Source organism: Haliotis cracherodii, unplaced genomic scaffold (assembly GCF_022045235.1).
Source record: "Haliotis cracherodii isolate W230 unplaced genomic scaffold, xgHalCrac1.p SCAF_3, whole genome shotgun sequence".
Classification (NCBI taxonomy): Eukaryota; Metazoa; Mollusca; class Gastropoda; order Lepetellida; family Haliotidae; genus Haliotis; species Haliotis cracherodii.
The window spans coordinates 9,878,837-9,903,313 of record NW_027266286.1 but is presented as its reverse complement, the minus strand read 5'-3'; the positions used below and the strand labels follow the sequence as shown (position 1 = coordinate 9,903,313).

General features: G+C 41.7%; 2 protein-coding genes across 7 annotated transcripts in view; one reads left to right on the top strand and one right to left on the bottom strand.

The window, feature by feature from the left end:
* LOC139474863 (transcriptional regulator ATRX homolog) overlaps nt 1–24,477 on the bottom strand; it is a 28,390-nt gene that overhangs the window by 3,220 nt on the left and 693 nt on the right. Inside the window, exons 1-7 of one of the 6 annotated variants that reach the window (XM_071258045.1) lie at nt 11,709–11,730; nt 10,347–10,397; nt 8,938–9,703; nt 7,276–7,755; nt 6,765–6,923; nt 3,620–3,696; nt 985–1,236 (exon numbers count right to left, since the gene is read on the bottom strand). In XM_071258045.1, the coding sequence (XP_071114146.1) occupies nt 985–1,236; nt 3,620–3,696; nt 6,765–6,923; nt 7,276–7,755; nt 8,938–9,703; nt 10,347–10,349 (1,737 nt within the window). In that variant the 5' untranslated portion in view covers nt 10,350–10,397; nt 11,709–11,730. Of the gene's footprint in view, nt 1–984; nt 1,237–3,619; nt 3,697–6,764; nt 6,924–7,275; nt 7,756–8,937; nt 9,704–10,346; nt 10,398–11,567; nt 11,615–11,708; nt 11,773–24,477 lie in introns of those variants that run through there. The other 5 variants (XM_071258044.1, XM_071258046.1, XM_071258047.1 and 2 more) reach the window with 5 other exon arrangements.
* The window catches only part of LOC139474865 (large ribosomal subunit protein uL23m-like), a 30,608-nt gene continuing 17,902 nt past the window's right edge, over nt 11,772–24,477 (top strand). The window contains exons 1-2 of the mRNA XM_071258049.1: nt 11,772–11,826; nt 20,325–20,474. Coding sequence (XP_071114150.1) covers nt 11,792–11,826; nt 20,325–20,474 — 185 coding nt within the window. The 5' untranslated portion in view covers nt 11,772–11,791. The remainder of the gene's footprint in view (nt 11,827–20,324; nt 20,475–24,477) is intronic.

Below are 24,477 nucleotides of genomic sequence, written 5' to 3'. Positions count from 1 at the left end.
AATTTAGAAATCACATCCTAATGGCAGGACAAAAATGGACTCAAGTGCCCGTGTCTAAAAACCCATTCTGGGCGCCATTGTACAAACAATCTTAGCGCTATGATGGTCGTAAGTCTTTGAAGAGCTATCTTGTAATTCACTGAAAACATGACCAATAAATAGTGAGAGGTTTCAATGCTTAGTTACCTGTTAATAATGTTAAAATACCTCGGAATCTAAAAAAATAGTAACTGTATTCCCCCAATTTACCTGCCAGGAAAACCTGGGATAAATCCTTTGTAGGACACGAATTTCCACGCTGAAACTATGATTCTCTGTCGGCAACAAGAAATGAGTACACGACAGAGCCCTACTTTGGATACTAACAGGTCAACATTATCATGAATGTCCATGCTGAAACTATGATTCTCTGTCGGCATCAAGAAATGAGTACACGACAGAGCCCTACTTTGGATACTAACAGGTCAACATTATCATGAATGTCCACGCTGAAACTATGATTCTCTGTCGGCAACAAGAAATGAGTACACGACAGAGCCCTACTTTGGATACTAACAGGTCAACATTATCATGAATGTCCACGCTGAAACTATGATTCTCTGTCGGCATCAAGAAATGAGTACACGACAGAGCCCTACTTTGGATACTAACAGGTCAACATTATCATGAATGTCCACGCTGAAACTATGATTCTCTGTCGGCAACAAGAAATGAGTACACATAAGGGTCCTACTTTGGATACTAACAGATCAACATTATCATGAATGTCCACGCTGAAACTATGATTCTCTGTCAGCAACAAGTAAATGAGTACACATAAGAGCCCTACTTTGGACACTAACAGATCAACATTATCATGAATGTCCACGCTGAAACTATGATTCTCTGTCAGCAACAAGTAAATGAGTACACATAAGAGCCCTACTTTGGACACGAACAGGTCAAGATTATCATGAATGTCCATGCTGAAACTATGATTCTCACCCATCCTCCCTGGTCCACTATCCAGGACGCACACCTCTCCATCACATACTTCAGAGTCAGGTCCTTCAGCTCGTTCGCCTTCTTGCTCCCGACCCCTGCCACCTTCAGCGCGCTCTTCGTGGCATGGAACACCAGCGCCATCTGGTTCCAGTTGACATCATCGCCCACAGACTGACGGAGTGTTGAGCAGAACTTCTGGTACACTGTCTGCCTGACTGCCCCGTCAATGAATTCAGTAGCGTGCTCATCAATCTGGAGATTTGGGCAAAGTTAGTCTTTGGAAATAAACATTTGTGATGTTTATATAAAAAAAATTATTTACAAATGAATTCATTGTTGTAAATTTGAAAGTATCAGAGTGCCTAACTGTGTGAGATAGTGAAATACTGTAAACAGGGAATTTTTTGCGACCGTTTTATTATTGCGAGTTTTGCGAACGAGACTCAATCGCAAAAATTAAAAACGCAAATATAAGTATAAATAATAGATACATATTTTATTCATTGCAACACGTCATCAAATGTTGAAATCATCAACCAGAACCACAAGTTACTCAATAAGTTAAAAACACAAATGAATGCAGAATGGTCACACAATACATCACAAATGACAGTGTAAACAGACCAATCAGTGTCACTGTTGCCTAACAGTAATCTTGCCTTCTTCCAACCTCGCTTGATTGCATCAGTGTCCTTTGCAATTTTGTCCACACAGGAAACAAGCCATCTTGCGTGAATCGGTTTCATGACACTGGTCAACTTTCCGGCCAACTCAGATAAACTAGCTTCGGAGAGAAGCTGTCTATTGTTTGGTAATCGAGGTGTCATCTCAAAACAGCAACTCGCAAAAATATCTCGTCGCAGTATTGTCTTTGGTGTGGTATTCGCAATATTTTAACGGCGCAGAAATAAAGCTGTTTACAGTATATTAACACCACAGTTTGCGATAATAATCCAATCTAGGGGAGACGAGCATGGGTAGTGAGGACCTGTTCTGTCTGGAACACTGTGGGGAGACGAGCATGGGTACTGGGGACCTGTTCTGTCTGGAACACTGTGGGGAGACAAGCATGGGTAGTGAGGACCTGTTCTGTCTGGAACACTGTGGGGAGACAAGCATGGGTAGTGAGGACCTGTTCTGTCTGGAACACTGTGGGGAGACAAGCATGGGGTACTGAGACCTGTTCTGTCTGGAACACTGTGGGGAGACAAGCATGGGGTACTGAGACCTGTTCTGTCTGGAACACTGTGGGGAGACAAGCATGGGGTACTGGGGACCTGTTCTGTCTGGAACACTAGGGGGAGACAAGCATGGGTACTGGGGACCTGTTCTGTCTGGAACACTGTGGGGAGACAAGCATGGGGTACTGAGACCTGTTCTGTCTGGAACACTGTGGGGAGACAAGCATGGGGTACTGGGGACCTGTTCTGTCTGGAACACTGTGGGGAGACAAGCATGGGTAGTGAGGACCTGTTCTGTCTGGAACACTATGGGGAGACAAGTATGGGTAGTGAGGACCTGTTCTGTCTGGAACACTATGGGGAGACAAGCATGGGTAGTGAGGACCTGTTCTGTCTGGAACACTGTGGGGAGACAAGCATGGGGTACAGGGGACCTGTTCTGTCTGGAACACTGTGGGGAGACAAGCATGGGGTACAGGGGACCTGTTCTGTCTGGAACACTGTGGGGAGACAAGCATGGGTAGTGAGGACCTGTTCTGTCTGGAACACTATGGGGAGACAAGTATGGGTACTTGGGAATGTTGCGTCTAGAACCCTGTGGGGAGACAAGCATGGGGTACTGGGGAATGTTGCGTCTAGAACACTGTGGGGAGACAAGCATGGGGTACTGGGGAATGTTGCGTCTAGAACACTGTGGGGAGACAAGCATGGGGTACTGGGGACCTGTTCTGTCTGGAACACTGTGGGGAGACAAGCATGGGGTACTGGGGACCTGTTCTGTCTGGAACACTATGGGAAGACAAGCATGGGGTACTGGGGACCTGTTCTGTCTGGAACACTGTGGGGTGACAAGCATGGGGTACTGGGGACCTGTTCTGTCTGGAACACTGTGGGGAGACAAGCATGGCGTATTGAAACCTGTTCTGTCTGGAACACTGCGGGGAGACAAGCATGGGGTACTGAGACCTGTTCTGTCTGGAACACTGTGGGGAGACAAGCATGGGGTACTGGGGACCTGTTCTGTCTGGAACACTGTGGGGAGACAAGCATGGGGTACTGGGGACCTGTTCTGTCTGGAACACTAGGGGGAGACAAGCATGGGTACTGGGGACCTGTTCTGTCTGGAACACTGTGGGGAGACAAGCATGGGGTACTGGGGACCTGTTCTGTCTGGAACACTGTGGGGAGACAAGCATGGGTACTGGGGACCTGTTCTGTCTGGAACACTGCGGGGAGACAAGCATGGGGTACTGAGACCTGTTCTGTCTGGAACACTGTGGGGAGACAAGCATGGGGTACTGGGGACCTGTTCTGTCTGGAACACTGTGGGGAGACAAGCATGGGGTACTGGGGACCTGTTCTGTCTGGAACACTGTGGGGAGACAAGCATGGGGTACTGGGGACCTGTTCTGTCTGTGACCCGCGTGTAGGTGTCATGTTGCTAGGAGACTCACGTTGTGGGACATCCGGTCTCCTCCTTCTCTCAGGCACTCCAGGATCTGCTGCTCCAAGGATGACAACTTCCCATCTCCTGTAACCATGGTGACAACACAACTCAAAATATTTGGTCAACAAGACATCCGATGGTAACACTATCAAGAAAACAACATGGTGCATATATGCATTTAGTTAAAAGCGATTTACTAATAATCATATTAAAATTAGAAATGCCAGAACCCCACTCAGACACAGTATACTGACTCTGAGCCGACCAGTCCATGTTTTAGCCCCTTAATGCTGAGCGCAGGTAGGGAAACAACCAGTACTATCTTTTAAAGACTTTTGGTATGACGTGACCAGGGATCGAACCCCCGACCTTGTACTCTATCCACTAGAACATGGAGTTGGAACCCCCCACCTTGTACTGTATCCACTAGAACATGGAGGTGGAACCCCCGACCCTGTACTCTATCCACTAGAACATGGAGGTGGAACCCCCGACCCTGTACTCTATCCACTAGAACATGGAGGTGGAACCCCCCACCTTGTACTCTATCCACTAGAACATGGAGGTGGAACGCCCGACCTTGTACTCTATCCACTAGAACATGGAGGTGGAACCCCCCACCTTGTACTCTATCCACTAGAACATGGAGGTGGAACCCCCGACCTTGTACTCTATCCACTAGAACATGGAGGTGGAACCCCCGACCCTGTACTCTATCCACTAGAACATGGAGTTGGAACCCCCGACCCTGTACTCTATCCACTAGAACATGGAGGTGGAACCCCCCACCTTGTACTCTATCCACTAGAACATGGAGGTGGAACCCCCCACCTTGTACTCTATCCACTAGAACATGGAGGTGGAACCCCCCACCTTGTACTCTATCCACTAGAACATGGAGGTGGAACCCCCGACCTTGTACTCTATCCACTAGAACATGGAGGTGGAACCCCCCACCTTGTACTCTATCCACTAGAACATGGAGGTGGAACCCCCGACCCTGTACTCTATCCACTAGAACATGGAGTTGGAACCCCCGACCCTGTACTCTATCCACTAGAACATGGAGGTGGAACCCCCCACCTTGTACTCTATCCACTAGAACATGGAGGTGGAACCCCCCACCTTGTACTGTATCCACTAGAACATGGAGGTGGAACCCCCCACCTTGTACTCTATCCACTAGAACATGGAGGTGGAACCCCCGACCCTGTACTCTATCCACTAGAACATGGAGGTGGAACCCCCCACCTTGTACTCTATCCACTAGAACATGGAGGTGGAACCCCCGACCCTGTACTCTATCCACTAGAACATGGAGGTGGAACCCCCCACCTTGTACTCTATCCACTAGAACATGGAGTTGGAACCCCCGACCCTGTACTCTATCCACTAGAACATGGAAGTGGAACCCCCGACCCTGTACTCTATCCACTAGAACATGGAGGTGGAACCCCCCACCTTGTACTCTATCCACTAGAAAATGGAGGTGGAACCCCCGACCTTGTACTCTATCCACTAGAACATGGAGGTGGAACCCCCCACCTTGTACTCTATCCACTAGAACATGGAGGTGGAACCCCCGACCTTGTACTCTATCCACTAGAACATGGAGGTGGAACCCCCCACCTTGTACTCTATCCACTAGAACATGGAGGTGGAACCCCCGACCTTGTACTCTATCCACTAGAACATGGAGGTGGAAACCCCGACCTTGTACTCTATCCACTAGAACATGGAGGTGAAACCCCCACCTTGTACTCTATCCACTAGAACATGGAGTTGGAACCCCCGACCCTGTACTCTATCCACTAGAACATGGAGGTGGAACCCCCCACCTTGTACTCTATCCACTAGAACATGGAGGTGGAACCCCCCACCTTGTACTCTATCCACTAGAACATGGAGTTGGAACCCCCGACCCTGTACTCTATCCACTAGAACATGGAGGTGGAACCCCCGACCTTGTACTCTATCCACTAGAACATGGAGTTGGAACCCCCCACCTTGTACTGTATCCACTAGAACATGGAGTTGGAACCCCCGACCCTGTACTCTATCCACTAGAACATGGAGGTGGAACCCCCCACCTTGTACTGTATCCACTAGAACATGGAGGTGGAACCCCCCACCTTGTACTCTATCCACTAGAACATGGAGGTGGAACCCCCCACCTTGTACTCTATCCACTAGAACATGGAGGTGGAACCCCCCACCTTGTACTGTATCCACTAGAACATGGAGGTGGAACCCCCGACCTTGTACTCTATCCACTAGAACATGGAGGTGGAACCCCCCACCTTGTACTCTATCCACTAGAACATGGAGGTGGAACCCCCCACCTTGTACTCTATCCACTAGAACATGGAGGTGGAAACCCCGACCTTGTACTCTATCCACTAGAACATGGAGGTGGAACCCCCCACCTTGTACTCTATCCACTAGAACATGGAGGTGGAACCCCCGACCCTGTACTCTATCCACTAGAACATGGAGGTGAAACCCCCACCTTGTACTCTATCCACTAGAACATGGAGTTGGAACCCCCCACCTTGTACTCTATCCACTAGAACATGGAGGTGGAACCCCCGACCCTGTACTCTATCCACTAGAACATGGAGGTGGAACCCCCCACCTTGTACTCTATCCACTAGAACATGGAGGTGGAACCCCCGACCCTGTACTCTATCCACTAGAACATGGAGGTGGAACCCCCGTCCCTGTACTCTATCCACTAGAACATGGAGGTGGAACCCCCCACCTTGTACTCTATCCACTAGAACATGGAGGTGGAACCCCCCACCTTGTACTCTATCCACTAGAACATGGAGGTGGAACCCCCGACCTTGTACTCTATCCACTAGAACATGGAGATGGTCCATATTAACAAGTACTGAAACAGTGCTAGGATATTTTTCACTATTTTAATTGACAATATAAGAAACTTTAACAACGCAATTTTCTTTTAGGACATCCAGCATGTTCAGCGGACCTTTTTTTAGTTTATCAAAAAACCTGAGGTAGAATAATTTTTTCAAGTTTGTTTTTTTTGCGAATTATTATTGTCTTGAATTTCAGGCCCCCAGATGATAAAATGGTTGTTCCCTAAAAGGTTGTGCACTGAATAAAAAAACAACAGACGACAACCTCACCTCTGCCTGGAGCGCCCCCTACAGCGCCCTCTGCTTCTTGTGACCGATGAGACTCGGACTCCGATGACAAGTTGTCACCGATCTCTATCAACTTCTTCACGATCTTGTCAATAGCCTCGTCCTTGTCAGCCGGTGCGTCGGTCGGAGAATCAACATCATCTGGATCAGCGGAACAAAAACATATGATGTCATATGCCATAAATATCAATTAATTAAGAAAAATGTCGCTGTGCAGAGTTGCGTCCCTTGGACACGCCAGAAACCTATGATTGTGGGTTCCAATCCCGGTTTGCAGCACCATACACATGCTTGTGGGTTTCACCGAAGAGGTAAACGTCTGAGACCTGCATCACTTCGGGCTTTCCTCCCACATTAAGCTGACATGCCGCGATATAACTGGAATACTGTTAAAAGCGGCATTAAACCCAACTCACTCACTCATTATTCTGTGCCAATTTCAAACCCTGTATGCTATGGCATACAGGAAGACAAGATACCAACAGATTCTCACCCATTTCATCGTGGAGGTCAGTACTGCCATCTATTTCAATAGAAGTCTGTGTCACGAACCTTGTCCTTTGATGGGAGTGCATAGTCACATTACACTCCCATAATCCATCATCGGCGATTGTCACACACTTCCTATCTATTTCAACACTGGATTCAATAACACCTCTCTGAGGCACCATATTTGGAAATAAACCTTTGTCAATATGGGCCCCGTGAACTTGGATTGTTCTTGGCGCCGAGTGATCTGTACTCTGCGATACCAAAATATCAGTCCTTGATTTTGTTTTTCGCTGACCTGCAGAGTCTCCATGCTTGCTGCCATTAGCTTTCTTTTCTTTGGGTTCTTGTGTTTTGGAACTGCTTCTTGACCTATGACCTCCTTGACCTCCCTCCTCTGCTAGGTTTCTGTCCGGAGTTGAAATGCTCCGTGAGTAGGATCGTTCTCGTTCACTTGTATCAACTAGCTCAGCAGATTTTGATTCTGGCAAAAAGATATGAAGTTTAAAGCAATGATACTTGTAATGATTGTCAAATAATTGCTGAAAGTATCACCATAGTAACCATGAAATACCAAAAAAAATTAAGCATTTCAAAAGGGTGGAAATAGAATTTTTCATGAAATTACTCTTTGTGATACAACAAATATTGGTTCAAACATGTCAAAAAGAAACGCATAGATCTTGTCATGCTTCGTCCCTCGCCAAGCGTGTCCAATAGCCAATATCAAGTCTAGTTTTCACCCTTGCTATCCCAAGCCTACTTTTATGTGCTGAATTATGAAAGGACTATCCAAAATATCAATATTCCAATCATGTTTTACGCAATCAACATCTGGGTCCCGAAAACCTAATCGCTTTGACCACAGCCATTGCCTGTAAAAAATTGCACTGAACTTTTTTACAAAATTAAGCCTTTTCTTCCCACTTGCCTCAGGAAAATGCTTGTCATGTAGCAAAAACAGTTTGAGGAAATATTCCCTGAAGGAAGTACACATACAGGGAGTGAATCTGACTGAATATCATGGCGACCCCAGCCAACAATATTCAAGATACATGATGGCAGTCTGTAAACAATCACATCAACATGATCAAGTTGAAAGAAACCAGTGGTTGATAGCCAGAACAACCATCTATGCCACTGGAATATGACAACACAGCATCAGCCAAACCTAACAATGTGACCAAACCATTCTTTATTAATGTACCTCTTGCATCAAGACGTACTGTGATACTTGGTCATACTTCAATTAATGAATAGTACATCCTGGAGTACTGTACTTCAATTAGAGCAATTAAGTTCTAATAATCACCTGGACAAACAGTTTGTTTGTTTGTATATTGTTTACCTCAGCACTCAGCACTATTCCAGCTATATCACGGTGGTCTGTAATTAATCGAATCTGGACCAGACAATCCAGTGATTGACATCATGAGCATCGCTCAACGCAATTGGGAAACGATGACATGCATCAACAAAGTCAGCGAGCCTGATCACCAGGTCCCGTTAGTCGCCTCTTACGACAAGCATCGACAAACAGAAGTGACAAAATTTGGAAGAGAAAACTTCGGGAGATAAGTAAGTTAGAAAAAATACTGATCAAACTGTAATTCATCTGTTACCATGGATACAAGAAAAATATAATAATCGTGAATGATATGCATACCTGGTATATCCCCCTTTTTGACCTTCCTGAAAGACTTTCTTATGGAATCAAAGAATCTTTTCCCTGCCGAATTTCTTCTAGAAGAGGATGAGTGACTGTCATGATGGGACGACTTATCGTCTGGAATATCCAAAGTGTCACCTTTAACACGCCGATCACCGGTCGATATGTACGTGTCGATATGTACGTGAGTGTCTTTCTCATGTCTAGTGTTCATATCAGGTGAATCGCGTAATTCCTTATTTTTACTCTTTCGTTTAATCTTCTTCCTTTTGTTTGTCTTTGACTCATAAACATACACGTCATCTTCTCCAGATCTATTGTCTCGATGGAAAGCATGCATCAGCCTTTCTGTGGCCCTTTTGAAAAAGCTTTTCTTTTGTCGTTGTGGTGAACTGTCGTCATGCGGTTCATCCAAATCAGTGTCAGGCGAAGAATACACATGACTGACTTTTTTAGTTCCTTTTATACTTTTGTTTTGTATGTGGCCATCCTTTTCCACTTTAAAACTGGAAGGCATGGTTTTGGAACGTCCAATACCATTCTGAGAACCATGCAAGTCCTCCTGGCGTTCATCCTCACCTTCAGCAGCCCTTGAAGCGGCCTTGTAGCTCTCACTCCTCCCATACTTCGAGGGCCGGGGTTCCGTGTCCTTCAGCTTGCGTTTCAGGTATTCCTCCAAGATTCTCTTGGCATCTTGGTAGACCTCCTCACTCGTGGGTTTCGTGTGGTGATGACTGTGATCCGACATTCTGTGTCTTTTTTCCTGAAGATAAACACACAATAATACTAAAATAGGTAATCAGCATTTCCTTTCATTACTGTCAATTTTAAAACGGATGGGAGTGTGAGCTACCATCTAACTATCCTAATAAAACTGTGCCCATCATTCACCCATGATCCACAGGATGGTGGAGCCTCACACTCGTCCCACTGGACGTTTTCAATGTTTTGAATGGGATTTCAGCATTAACGATTTTACGATCTATCCATATCTGCAAAATTGTATATAACCACAAGATTTGCACTTTAAACAAATACCCAATAATATAACTTCAAAGAATTTTGATGCAATGAGTTGAAGAAATGCATCTGAAACGATTATTAATCAGGAATAATATATTTCAATATTGTGTTATTTTACTTGCAGCTTTCATTGTATATTTAAAAGAACATTAAAGTATAAGTATAGCAGTTTGGTACAGCTGAACACTACTGCCGGATATTTTTATGTATGGAGCAATGTAACCAGTCTCCATTGAGGCTTTCCGATAACAATATGTTGACATATAACAGTCAAACTTCAACAAAAATTACTTTTAACTAGTTAAAGTATGGCATTTATGATATATGTATCCATTCTCTGTCAACTAAAGTTTGTTTCAAGGTGTCAATAGCAGTAATCTGACCATGGTTATCTGGGATGGTACGATCTGCTGATTACTTCAGACAAGATTTTGCTGAAATCAATATAAACAATATTGAATGAAATTTTGAATAAAATTAATAAAATAGATTAAAAACATAAATCTGGATATACGATGAACCCTTTTTATAACCAGATAGTGTAATAACAGGATTAAATTGCATACTTCAGTAACGATTTGTTGTCATGGTATTTAGGGTGAAATGAGCTCATGGTAATGTCCTTGTGATGGGGGAAAAACATCAGAACTCATTATGGCGTGTGTTATGCGCAACCCCCTCTACATAGCTGTGGGTTTTTTTAAAAACAAATACGCAGTATACTCAGAAAATATGGTCACTGACAAACGATCATTTCCGAACACAAAATAATTCCTGAAACGCTTAACACACAACACAATCAAACCAACATTCTATACATACAGCTGTCAAATTAATTGATAATCAAATGGATCAGCAGACGGAAAAAGCCCTGTAAAGCAGACTTGGTGCCAGCCTTATCGGTGAAATTGCTCATCACGTCAAACACCAGGAACCTGTTTGAACCCCAGTGATGTTTTTTTAGTTCGGGGGATTATTTCACATGTCATTTTTTATCGTCTCTTTTACACTATTTCGGGTTTATTTCAAATTTGTGTTTAAGTTTTCATATCTGTAAAGTTGCTATGTTGAGTTTATTTGCAAAAAAACATGTGCAACCGACTATGCCTCTTTAACATGGTAAACCACAAAGTGAGTGAGTGAGTGAGTTGGGTTTAACGCCGCTTTTAACAGTATTCCAGTTATATCGCGGTGTGTCAGCTTAATGTGGGAAGAAAGCCCGAAGTGATGCAGGTCTCAGACGTTTACCACTTCGGTGAAACCCACGAGCACGGGTATGGTGCTCACAAACCTAGAAACATAATCGGGGCGAACCGGGATTCGAACCAACAATCATTGGTTTCTGGCGTGCCCAAGGGACGCAACTCTGCACAGTGACTCTTAGACGACTGGGCCACCCGTGCCGGAAACGACAAAGAAGTAACAATACATTGATGTGAATGGCACATGAATTTAGATGCTACTTTGAATTATAAGATGGAACTGTGAAAGATATAACAGTCAAATATAACTCTTCTGCAACTGTTATAACCTTACCGTTGTCAATGATCAGTTATGATAAAACATCTAATTTCTAAAATTCTAGATTCTTGCTTATTACTCACTGACTTATTAAATAATAATTTGAGATCATTCAGCAGCGTCTTTTCCTTGCATTCTTCTATATGACTAGAGCTACATCGAACAAAACATAAAATGTCATCATCATCATCATTCAAAATATATCAATCTACGACGTGACTCACATTACGGGGAATCCGTCTAAATCAGGAAATGACATACGACCTTCACCTTGCAGCATTTCTACCTTCAGAACGAAAAACCTAAAATGGCGGCGTCCACAAGAGGGGTTGGACGATTAATGTAAGTCGAGGAAACAACATCACTTTTCTTCTTTTAATCTGTCAACAGCGTACTGGTTTGCTGTCACGCATTTGTCCTAATGCTGATCTGAAAATTCATGAATCTGTCTGACTGTTGTCGGGTAACTACAGATAAGATTCCACGTGATGATACGACAGAAGGCCTAACACGCGTGTGGGGTTTTTCTTTTTCAAGTTCAATGACATAGATGTGTCACGTCACGTTTGCTGAGTCTATATCTGGGTCCTACCTCAGATTTTAAACGTTTGCCACGAAAGCTCTCCTCGGGTTTTCCCCTGTTGGCATGGCTGATTTTCAATTTCAATGACCGATCAGAGACCATATACCGAACACCGTTCACTCAATTTCAATCAGTTAAATATTTAAATTAAAAAAACATGTCGTGTGACTGTGTCTTTGAGAAATCTACATAGGATACACAAATTACTTTCAGTGTGATGATATTCAATACAAGGATTACCGGTATACTGTTTGGCCAGGGAAAACAAGTTATAGCCTACATCCGATATGAATATCTATAACTAACTTCATATCCATATGATAATGGTAATATTTCAATTGTTTCATGAACATGAGTATTTTTCTCAAAGAATTGTCTGCACAAACCCTCATGACCATCCCTTAAAGGGGCACTGATCTAAAGCAATTCCCCGGGACTGGTTGTTGCCTTTGTTATTGTTTTTTCCCAGTGAGTACCCGGATGAAGAGCAGAAATCTAGACTAGTTCTCGACCTCTGCTGCGCCATTCGTAAGCGCATTAGTCATTTTTATGGGTAGTAATAAGGGCGTATGGTCACATTGATCAACAAAATGAAATACAGTTTTCGAGATAATAAGGAAATGTAGGTATCTTTGTGGGTAGCATCGGTAATGATGACGAAGTTTTGATATGTCACTTGCTTGGTAATTTTGCGGTTTTCGTTTACACTATTTTGACTTGCAACACAAAGTAAATATTTCACCTGAGCATTGTTTTTTTTATAGTGTGTATATCTTTTTACTGTCAAAATGTGTAACATTTTCAAAATTTATTAAACGCCTAAATATTCAGTTATTTTACAAAGTGACTGAAAAACATTTCCATCTGTATTATTATGATAACGAATTCCAAACATTTTGATGTTTAATGTCATCACCAAGAGACTGAAAATGTTACGTTGAAAAGTACATTTCTATGTTGTTTGGCTTCTCATCCTACAAAATAATCTGTTGTGATGTTTTTAGGCCCGTTGGATAGTCTTAATCAATTTTAGTCAATCTGGACAGATTTTTCAGTCAAAATGCCTGAAATATTTACACATTTTATAAATTGCCTGAGAGAATCACATTTGACAAATTGACGGTAATATATACACGCTTACAAAGGAAAAGACTTGTGAAAACAACGTCTATCGCGCATTGAAGAATTTCCCAAACAAGATGTAGAGGAACAAGAATGAATCGGTTCAATGCTACAGCAAATGAAGGAAAACAATATGTGTATAAATTTTAGGCAGCTTCCTTGTTCAAGGAATGTATCCGTGAACATCCACACAAAGGAACAATATCCTACTCGTCTGCAGCTGTACAAAGAAACTTATACGATGTCACATGTCTCTGTAACAATCAAATATTTTAAAAGATCTATATCGTTTCGGGATAATTATAACCCGTGTTCGTTTCTCAACTGATCACTTAGTTTGTTTCAGGTGTTTCACATAGGTGTCAAGTCTCAAGGGTCGGCTGAGAAAGCCCACGTGACAACTATTTTCATAACGTCCACGGTTCCTAAAAAATCCATTGAGTGATAGATAGCAATGAGCAATCAATCAACGTATTATCAGTTAACCCTTTGAACAAAGTATGTTGTTTTTACATCGGCACTCCACGCCATGATATGAGTATTCCCTTTGTTTTAGTAAACCTAGACATGTAAACACACACTTTTGACATATCCACTGTGCAAGATAACAGTGATTAATCAATCAACGTATTGTCTGTTAATCCTTTGATGACTAGGAACGATCCGTTAATTTACAAAAAAAGCAAATCAACTGATCATTCACCTCTTGCTGGGCTGCCACGTGCATATTACATAACACACATTTCACCTCACTTCAAACCCGTATTTAGATTGAATAATTACCCCAGACACAATAAACGCCAAATGGGAACCTTTGTCAGGTAATCTAAGTGGTGCTACCACTAATTATACCCGTAATAAATTCATTAACTGAGCATCAAGTGAATGACGACAAATACACAAGTGTAGGGTTATACCAGAAAACGTGGATGACAACAAGGGAGTAGTAATCGTATTATCGACGCAATCCGAAATCCGAAAATGCTTGCATGGATACTTTTTTTAATTATTAAACAACAACCATCAGGTGTATTTCCAAATGACGACATCCGATGAGCTCCGCCGTTCTTTTTGTCTGTTTGTTTAGGCTGAAGAAATTAATTAACATGCGCCCTTTGTCGAAATCTTTATAGATCACAGTTAACCAATCAGTGTTCAAAAATGCGTAAAACAAATATTGCCTCCAGCCTCCAAGTTTATTTAGCTGTCCTTGCAGACGGTAGCCCAGTCTCTGGTCACGCTCAGCTGCGTAGCGTATCATCCGGGTACTCACAGGGAAAAAACAATAACAAAGGCGACAACCAGTCCGGAGAATTGCGTTAGATCAGTGCCCCTTTAACTGACTATACAATTAAAAGTCCAGTTTCCACCCTTGCCAAACTAGGCTGGAATTCCAGTATTACATTTGGGCTGGACTAACAAGTGACTATGCATAGGCAATTAAATCAAAATCGCGTAATGAACTAGACATCCGGTTCATTAACAGCATGGATTTCAACATGCAGATTTCTGTCGACTGCAGGATTTGCAAAGCATGTGTACATGTACTGTCAACTGGGCGTTGTCAGATATTTTGCAAATCTTTACATGTTATTAATCAAGGTGCTAAAGGCATGTGATGCACCTCGCGGCGTAATAACTGTTTTATTACAATATTGATCTTGATTATCGATCAGATCGTCTTGAACAGGCGCCACCATTTTGTTTTGAACCAAATGCAAGTTATATGAGAGATGGAATCTGATTGGTCAGTAGGAGGGACATTGAAGGGACATAAATTGTAATAGCCACTGGTGGCGCTATGATTGAACCTTGAAATTCCAGGCTCGTTTGGCAAGGGTGAAAAGTAGACTTTTATTGTCAGTTAAATGCACTTGCCTTGGGAAGAAGCCTCGATCGTGACACAAGCATGCAATGGTTCAAGTACTGTATTTACTCTATTAGTCGTTGGGCAACCCAAAAGTTGACCCAGAGTCTATGAATGTATTAGAAGCCTGGTGCCTATTCTGTTTAAAGCTGGCACAGTGGCAACTGACTATCTTACCAAATCCCAAATTCTCCAGTCATTAAAAGTGTATACACATTTGCAGGAAACACTCATTATCAATCACCAACATATCATAGTATTAGAGACCCTGCGTCTAATAGATAATAGAGGCCAGACTTCTCATTCCTGGTCAGAGCATATGATCCAGCGTCAGTTAGAGGCTGGCATGTAGTGGAGGTCAAGCATCTAATAGAGGAAATAATGAATTTAATTGAAAATGCTCCAGAATGAAATAAAACATTCCCCATATGTGCTAAAATATGAAAAGATATACGCATAAAAAATTTAAAAAGTATGAAAGTGTTTATTTGTTTTGTTTGTTTGTTTTTGAACGCCACACTCAGCAATATTCCAGCTATGTGATGGCGGTCAGGTAATAATCAAGTCTGGACCAGACAATCCAGTGATTGACATCATGTGCATCAATCTACACAATTGGGATACGATGACATGCATCAACCAAGTCAGCGAGCCTGACCACCCGATCCCTTTAACAACACTGCATTCTTACCCAATGTATATTTTTCAGTTTTCAGCTGTAAGTGTAACCTGTATTTCTTTACAAATCTTTATTTACGATCAAAATGCAGGCATCACAAATACATGCACTTTACTGCAGTGAATAAATTTTGTCCACAAATATTGTCGACACATGAAGATCCGGGGTAGAAAAGGTCTTCAGCAACCCAAGTTTGCCGCAACAGGCAACTATGCTTGTCGTAAGAGGCGACTAACGAGATCGGGTGGTCAGGCTTGCTGACTTGGTTGATGCATGTCATCGATCACAATAGATGCTCATGATATTAATCACTGGATTGTCTGGACAAATATCTCTGAAATGCAAGTGTTTCACACTTAGATAATGTATAGCCAGACTTTCATTTTTAAAATTTGAAATAACAACTATGAAGTCAGTCTCGCCGGCATGTGCAGGTTGTGCATAACATTACATGCAAATCATAGTATTAGACTTGGAATCATAATTTAGCCACGCATACTTTGTTAGCAATTCCTTTTTTAATTTTCTTGCTGCAGGGACTGATTTTAATTTAACTTTGATTTTTACCGCCATGGGTGTTTTTTATGTGTCTTCATCTGTGTCCATCGGCTCTGAATCGTGTAGACCATCACTATTATAAGTTCCAAAGTTATTGTCATTATTGGATTCACTCCAAACATTGGGTGGTACAATCAGGTTTTTTTTCTTTTTGATGGAAAAGTACTTCGGCCTGATGTTGTCAAGCAAAGCAGAATAGTCTACATGGTCTACTCATTTCAGAAGTTTGTAAACTTGATACACTGCACATTTTACAATAATTTGAATTAACTGAATCCTCGCTTTTCTGCATGCAGTTATATAAGTTTCATTGCAATTGTGAAACTGGTGATTGAGAAATTGGCAGAGAAAATGTCAGTCAAGTTAATTGATAGTGAAAAGACATAAGGGTCGGAAACCTTTCATAGGGTCGGTCGTGTAATCGGAACCACAGATTGTTTTTAGTTCGGCCTTATCATCCCTCACATTACCCAAAGATGATGACTTGATATGTTCCCGCTCTCATCATTTTCACTGTTTGGATGTTTTTGACGAATAATAGAAAACAGCGCAAGACGGCATGTCACCGCCAAACAGCAAAGTCAATACTCCAACACTATCAATATATAAAAAAAAGGCAAAACATAGCTCATGTATGTACAGAGCTTACTACACAAATGTTTCCATTGGATGTGTGTCATATGAAACTAGACTTTAGGTAAAAATGTGCTAGCGATATTACGACTTGTATTTGAAAAACTATTAAGACTGAGCATTGTTTTGCTATTGCTGTGTTTACATGCCGAAGATGTGAGATGGAATGTGGATATTGTTTTCTGAAGGTCTTGCAAATAACTTCCAGCTATTCATCAGTTAATTCTACAATAAAGATGACAATAATTAGGGAGCCAAATCGACAACTAAAATTAAAATAAGGGCGCCAATGTTAAAATTCAGTTGCATATGCAACCATTCAGTGATAATAAGAGGGCTACATTACCCAATACTTGAATGATAACATTTGTGTAAAATACTCAATGACTTATATAAAATTTATCTGGAGCTCTGGTAAATCCTAGCTTTAATTAGGAATAATCTGATTATTAAAATGAACACTTCATCTCTGGTGGACTCTGTGACGCTACTGCTTAGTTAAGGTTGTCATTTTCCAATGCGTCTTCTGTACGAACTCAGTCTATGTGGTGGTATCTCTGTAGCGGTTTCATCAGCAGCATGCTGTCATGTGCAGTGTTGGCAATGAAGTTTGGTCCTGGTCCTATGATATTTGAATGTCCCTAAGTCTTTAACTGTTAACATTGGTTTATATTATGCAGTGTTCAGAATTAACTATGAAAGTCAAGGGGTCCTTTTCCAATGTTAAAAGTTAAAGATTTGTGGAGTCCATTGATTTAAGTACTGTTGGAGCGTACCTTAAGGTCCTTTGCCCCCCCACACCCCCTTTAGTTTCCAATTCTGTTTGTGACAAAGACCTCTTGACTTTAATGCTTAAAGTGACAGGGCTTCGACTGTTCTGAAGCTTTGTTTGTAAACAGTGGCTGATAACCCCCGAGCTTTCTCGACTCTGCTCAACTTATTCCGTTTCTGCGCCAGTGACCACATCGATGATAGGTTATCATGGTTATCATGGTTATCATGGTTATCAAGTGACCAGACTTTTCTCAGGTTGGTTAACAAATGCACTTGGTCTGAAATAAGAACAGACATGCCTAAAGTAGACCTTTCAGTGCACCCTGCATACTGTTTTGCATAAGTATGTAGATATACTACTACAACTGCGACAGTGAGGTGCATGACAATATGGCTTTACACATCAAAGTGACCTTACCGCTTGATCTGTGATGACTAGACTTGGAGGATAAATATGTAAATGGAAATAGTTTTTAGGATATTTCCTCCGTGAAAGTTAAATCTAAATGTGTGGACTCATCCAAAATGAAAAACACATGAATGAACTGTGCAAGATGTGACGATGTGACAGAAGTTCTAGGCTGGTGGCAAGGAACCCTGGGTAGGAGAGCGATTAAATTTATATGGCCGAGGCATATTTATATTGTAATCTAGGCTTTGATAAACACTGACTTCTAATCTAATCAAGCTGGCAATTAGTATTTTGTAACTCATCTCTAAGAAAAACACCCGAGCTTTCTCACTAATTTGCCTCTAGTAAATAACGTTACTGAAGACAAGTTTACTCTGCGCAGCGCTTGTGTTGTCGGCTTCACTGTGCAGAACTCTCTTGTTTTGGTTTGAGAACAGTATGGAGCATGTGACATCCCGCTTGGAAATTATTTCATGCATGAATTAAAAACACGCAGAACCGTCAACGTACTGTCCCTTGAAATCCGAACAGTGGCTACATATACTGTAAGTAATTAAATTGATGCGAGTCTCCCATGCTCACATTAATAATAATCATTGTAACTGGACATACATGTATTGGAGGTTATTATCATGTAATTGAGCACCAGATCTGATTCAGTGCTTTTCACCAAGTCAGTTTGTTTTCACAAACTGATCAACCAGTTATGGCAGTCGTCACCCGAATATGACCTTGTCAAATAATCCAATATTATAAGCAAAACACTGCTCACCCATGTAGTGAAAATGTCCAGTAGGTCTTGATTTAAGGAACTTGATTTAACTGCACCAGGTGCGTGTTGACATGAAGCCTTAGTTGCACCAGACTAAACCAGGTCCCATAAATTTATCAAAGTTGAAACACAGATGCGTGAACATGATGACTGTGTCATGAAACTGACACAACACAGGATTAGTGACATGGTATGGTAAATAAAACTTACAGAGTTTGTTCAAAGATTGATGTTGTATGGACAAATAAGGGTTAAGTCAGATACAAATTTGCATTTGAGGACATGTACTTATGCATGTACATGTAGACATAGATTTTAGGTTGCATTATTTAATAATAGGTTGCACTGGTGCATGATTTCTGTAGTTTAATCAAGCCTGTCCAGTACAGCAATAATGGTCATGGTGAGCACACATAACACTGCTCGTTGAAATAAAGTTGTTATTAATGATCCTCCTGCCCCCAAAATTGCCTCAGATGTTTTAATTTTAGTTTTAAACCTGTTAATTGACATGGTCTTTTTTAAATTTTATAAATTTCCCGAGATTCCTACTCTTTTGTTTATCACCCGCTAACCGCACAGGCCGCGGACACCTAAACGAGCCTCCTGGTGGTAATGAAGGCCGGGAATCAACCAAGCGCTAACGGTGAAGTGACACCAATACACAGGATATTCAAATGGCCTTGCCCTTCTCTTCATACCCGAGTCTCGGGGCGTGGCGAGAAGAAGTCAAGTGATTGATTAGAATCAAGTTTGCTTCTATAGATTTGTAACCATCTAAAGAAGTAAAATAGGAGAACTTAATAAGATGTTCTCTCCCAAACCCACTCAATTTTGAAAAACAATGATTGGTAGTGTGACCCACCAGGAGAAAAGGAACCTTATGAGTCCCAGGATACAATTGTGCTACGACATCTTGAAGACGTTTGATGTCCACTTACTTCAGTGAAGATTGCCATGTGTGATGTCATGTATCTCTGTAATAAATGACCCGTGAAGATCCGGGGAATAATAGGTCTTCAGCAACCCATGCTTGCCGTAAAAGGTGACTATGTTTGTCGTAAGAGGCAACTAACGGGGTCGGGTGATCAGACTTGCTGACTTGGTTGATGCATGTCATCGATCCAAATTGCATGGTTCGATGCTCATGATATCAATCACTGGATTGTCTGTTCCAGACTCGATTATTTACAGACCAAGGTCATATAGCTGAAATATTGCTGAGTGCGGTGTTAAACAACCAACCAACCAACCAAACCACCAGTAATAAATATAAATTGAAGCTTGTGAATTGTAATCTTGTGTTCTGAAGATTCTGTAGTTTTGATATATAATGAGAAGTCAAAATGTGATTTTTCACCCATGAGGTCCCTTATCTCATGGCCGGTCACAATTATTTGTAACTGGCTTTTACCGTTGTGATTTAACTTATTGTTACAGACCGTTATGGAAGAGGCGCATCCCTCGGACACCAGTTCACTGGAAAGGAAATCCTCAGCATAGAGTCTTCCTACCTCAGTTCTGGATGAAGCTCATCAAACCAGAACGGAAGACGCCTCCACACCTGGCACAGTTTGAAGTGCATCCACAGTAAGTCATTTGGATTTTCACTGGACATCTACAGATTAGGGCTAGGACAGGTAGTGAGTGAGTGAGTTGGGTTTAACGCTGCTTTTAACAGTATTCCAGTCATATTGTGGCGTGTCAGCTTAACGTGGGAGGAAAGCCCGAAGTGATGCCGGTCTCAGACATTTACCACTTCGGTGAAACCCACGAGCACGGGTATGGTGCTGACAAACCTAGAAACATAATCGGGGTGAACCGTGATTCAAACCCACAATCATGGGTTTCTGGCGTGTTCAAGGGACGCTACTCTGCACAGCGAATCGCGGCGCCTTAGACGACTGGGCCACCCGTGTCCCCACTAGGACAGGTAACTCGGGTACCCAGGTCGGGTGGGTACTGAGTAGGACCCCGGTACCCACAGGACTACCCGCACCCGTGGTTAGTCACGTGATTATATTGTTTAATGGCAAAATTGATCTAGAACTCTATGGTTACACTATGAGTGATTAATGTTCACATTTCTTTCTGACTTTGCACACATTTCTTCTGACTTTATATGTTTGCATAATGATAAATTATCAGTCAACTTCAGTGTTTGCATGACCAGATCGGTTTATACGTGTATATAAATTTATTTTGACAGAAGTACCGTCAATCTATTCCCAATCGGACATGTTTTACCTATCTCTTGAGACCTACAGCAGGTACCCGGGTAGGGTCGGGTAATAGGGAGGTGGGTACCCGGGTAGTAAATTTGGACTCGTCCCAGCCCTTCTATAGATCATCTTATTACCAAGACACAATTAACATGTGTCCTGAAATATTAGCATGCATTTGTTTATTCCTTATCAGTGTTCGCAGTTCGCGGGGTCCGAGGTCATTGAGGTTTGCTGCTGTAGTATTTGGAGGGACTCCCAAGTATTTGACTTTAAACACTGGGTTATGAGAAGGACCCCTGGTCTAATCAACCCAAGCTCGCTGTAAAAAGGCCACTATGCTTGTCGTAAGAGGCGACTAACAGGATCAGGTGGTCAGGCTCGCTGACTTGGTTGATACATGTCCAATTGTGTGGAAATGCTCATGATGTCAATCACTGGATCGCTGGTCCAGACTCAATAATATACAGGCCGCCGTCATACAGCTGGAATATTGCTTAGTGCGGCGTTAAACAACAAACCAACCAACATGTGATATACAGAGGATTCGGACTACTCTGGACGTCAATCAACACCAGACCAAATTTCCATCCTGAGTTTACAGGTTATAAATGATCTGTTCCTGCTAGAATTGTATTGTTGTAATTTGTACCAGCTCGTGTAACAGTACTTCTTATGTTGTTGAAAAACCATCAGTCCAAAAGAACGGATTATAAGTTTTATTTAAGGTTAAATATGCTTCCTTCAAGGAATGTGCAACAGCAAGAGAAACAACTATTGCTATGATTTCACTTATCAGGACCACTTTTTAAACCGGACTAAACATTCGTTCTTGTTTGGTTTTGACAGATTTTACTCTGTACAGTTAAATCTCGTGTAAAACTTGAACGTGTCGAACTCAACTTCCTGCTCATGTGAATTCCTTCTATCTTTATCATCATATATTCAATATAAAACAATATTACGTGATACATGTAGATCATTTGTTGCAACATGGTTGCAGATGTTGAGACATAGTATGAATCCAACGACTAGATTACATGTAATTATTTGTCATAACACTATGTTTAGTTTCGGAAATCACTTTGTTGGTTGTCTCGAACTTTTTACCAGGTCCCTTCGAGTTTGACAGAACGTGGTTTGACTGTATCTATGTTTCCCCATGCAGTGAGTGAATGCAGCGATAGAAACTTACAGTTTTAGTAAACTGGTCCTTTTATGATCACATATAGCAAGACCCCTAAAAAGGGCAAATTTCTACTGGTCCTTAGGATACCTTAACTATTGGGCAGTTTGGCAAGGACTATAGGACTAGTACCAGTTTCTAATGCTGTGAATAAGTCACATGACTGACCAATGACCAGTCGTAATGACCAGTCGTAATGACCAGTCGTAATGACCCCAGTGCTGATATTTACCTAAGCCTGTTATGAATGCTAAGTCCCTCAAGCTGAAGCTTATGAGCCTAGAGAGAGTGTTACATGCTTGAAGAATTGTTCAGTGGAGCTTAAGGGCCAGCAACAACACTGGAAGTGGGCCCACAAGTATTTGGTTATTTCATTACCTACAGCTTAACCTTGTTTAGTCAACATATCCGTCAATACTTCTGTACATCTATAGAGGAGGGAGGGTTGGTCATGTGGTTGGCGTTTGGAAGGCTGTGGAACTACTCCTGTTACATATCTTGAAATGGGAATTTGGTGTGAGAAATTGTTTACCTGAAACTGACAGCACTGAAGATTGGTTTGAGTGAGTGAGTGAGTGAGTGAGTGTGGTTTTACGCCGCTTTTAGCAATATTCCAGCAATATCACGGCGGGGGACACCAGAAATAGGCTTCACACATCGTACCCATATCGGGAATCAAACCTGGGTCTTCGGCGTGACGAGCGAACGCTTTATCCACCAGGCTACCCGACCGCCCTTATTGGTTTGAGATTGATTTCACAACTAAATGTGTTTCACAAATATTTACTCAAACTGTTTGCTAAGAGATATGTTTATTTTTTTAAAAAGATTGAAATACACATGGATCACAGATTATAGAGACGAGTATTAACCTTTAGCAAAGAGCTCGCATGTAGAAGAGTAACATTTAAAAGTGTAAAAGTTCATTGATTCCATTTAATTACAAATTTGGGGGGTTTGCTTGTGCCATAGTAATTTTATGAAGTTGAAGAATATTATACAAAATCTTTAATCTCCACAGCCCAAATTAGCTTTTGCTAGATTTTATGCTAAACATAAGAACTTCAAAAATTGAAAGTTTTCTTGCCCAAGCCATTTTAACTTGATGCTGGCTGGAGGTTGGAATGAGAATGATAAGTTTGTGTCCTGAATGGTATCGGTTGCCATTGTCGGATTTTATTTATCAAAAAGCTGGGCTATAATCTATTGTTTGAATACAACTCTCTGGAGTAGTCTGTCTGTCCCATGATGGTGGAGTGGCATGTCTTCATGTTGATTGTTTGACTGTGTATCTTCATTCAGACAAGTGCTGCAGCATCTTTTTGACACATAATTTACCATGTTTACAATAAGCAAACCGTTTAGAAATCATGTAGAGAGTCGTCAGATGTGTTCACATGTGAATGGGAAGTAGACTTTTTCATTTCGACATTTGCATGTTTTGGACTTTCGACAGCTTGTAATATGTGGCTGAGGCAAAACAGTGTGAAGTGGTATTTGACTCAAGCTTGTTTTGGTTTTGGTTTGTTGTTTGATGCCGCACTCAGCATTCCAGCTATATGACGACAGTCTGTAAATAATCGAGTCTGGACCAGACAATCCAGTTATTGACAAAATGACCTTCGCTTCACGCAATTCGGACCGATGACATACATCAACCAAGTCACTGAGCCTGACCACCTGATCCCGTTAGTCGCCTTTTACGACAAGCATAGTTGCCTTTTACGGCAAGCATGGGTTGCTGAAGACCTATTCTACCCCGGATCTTCAGGGGCCTGACGCAAGCTGATTTCTGAGGTCATATAGTTATGGATTGTATAAACATATCGTAAAAATTCATCTTGGATCACAGATTTGTTCAAAGTAGAAAAAATAATTCTCCAAAAATTTGAAATATAAGCCTATTTCATTTATATCTGACATACAGTAAACTACGTTTACCGGTATAACGAACACGCTTATAACGAACTGACGGATATAACAAACTTATTTTTTAGTCCCAGCCATTTGTTGTATATATGCTGTATATACCCTTATAACGAACTACGGTTTTTACGAACTAAAATTAGTGGTCCCTTTGACTTGGTTATAACTGTAGTTTGCTCTACTTGTGTATATGTGTTATACAGATTAAAAAAAAGGTTAATTCAGTATCCCAGATTTGTTCATAGTAGAAAAAATAATT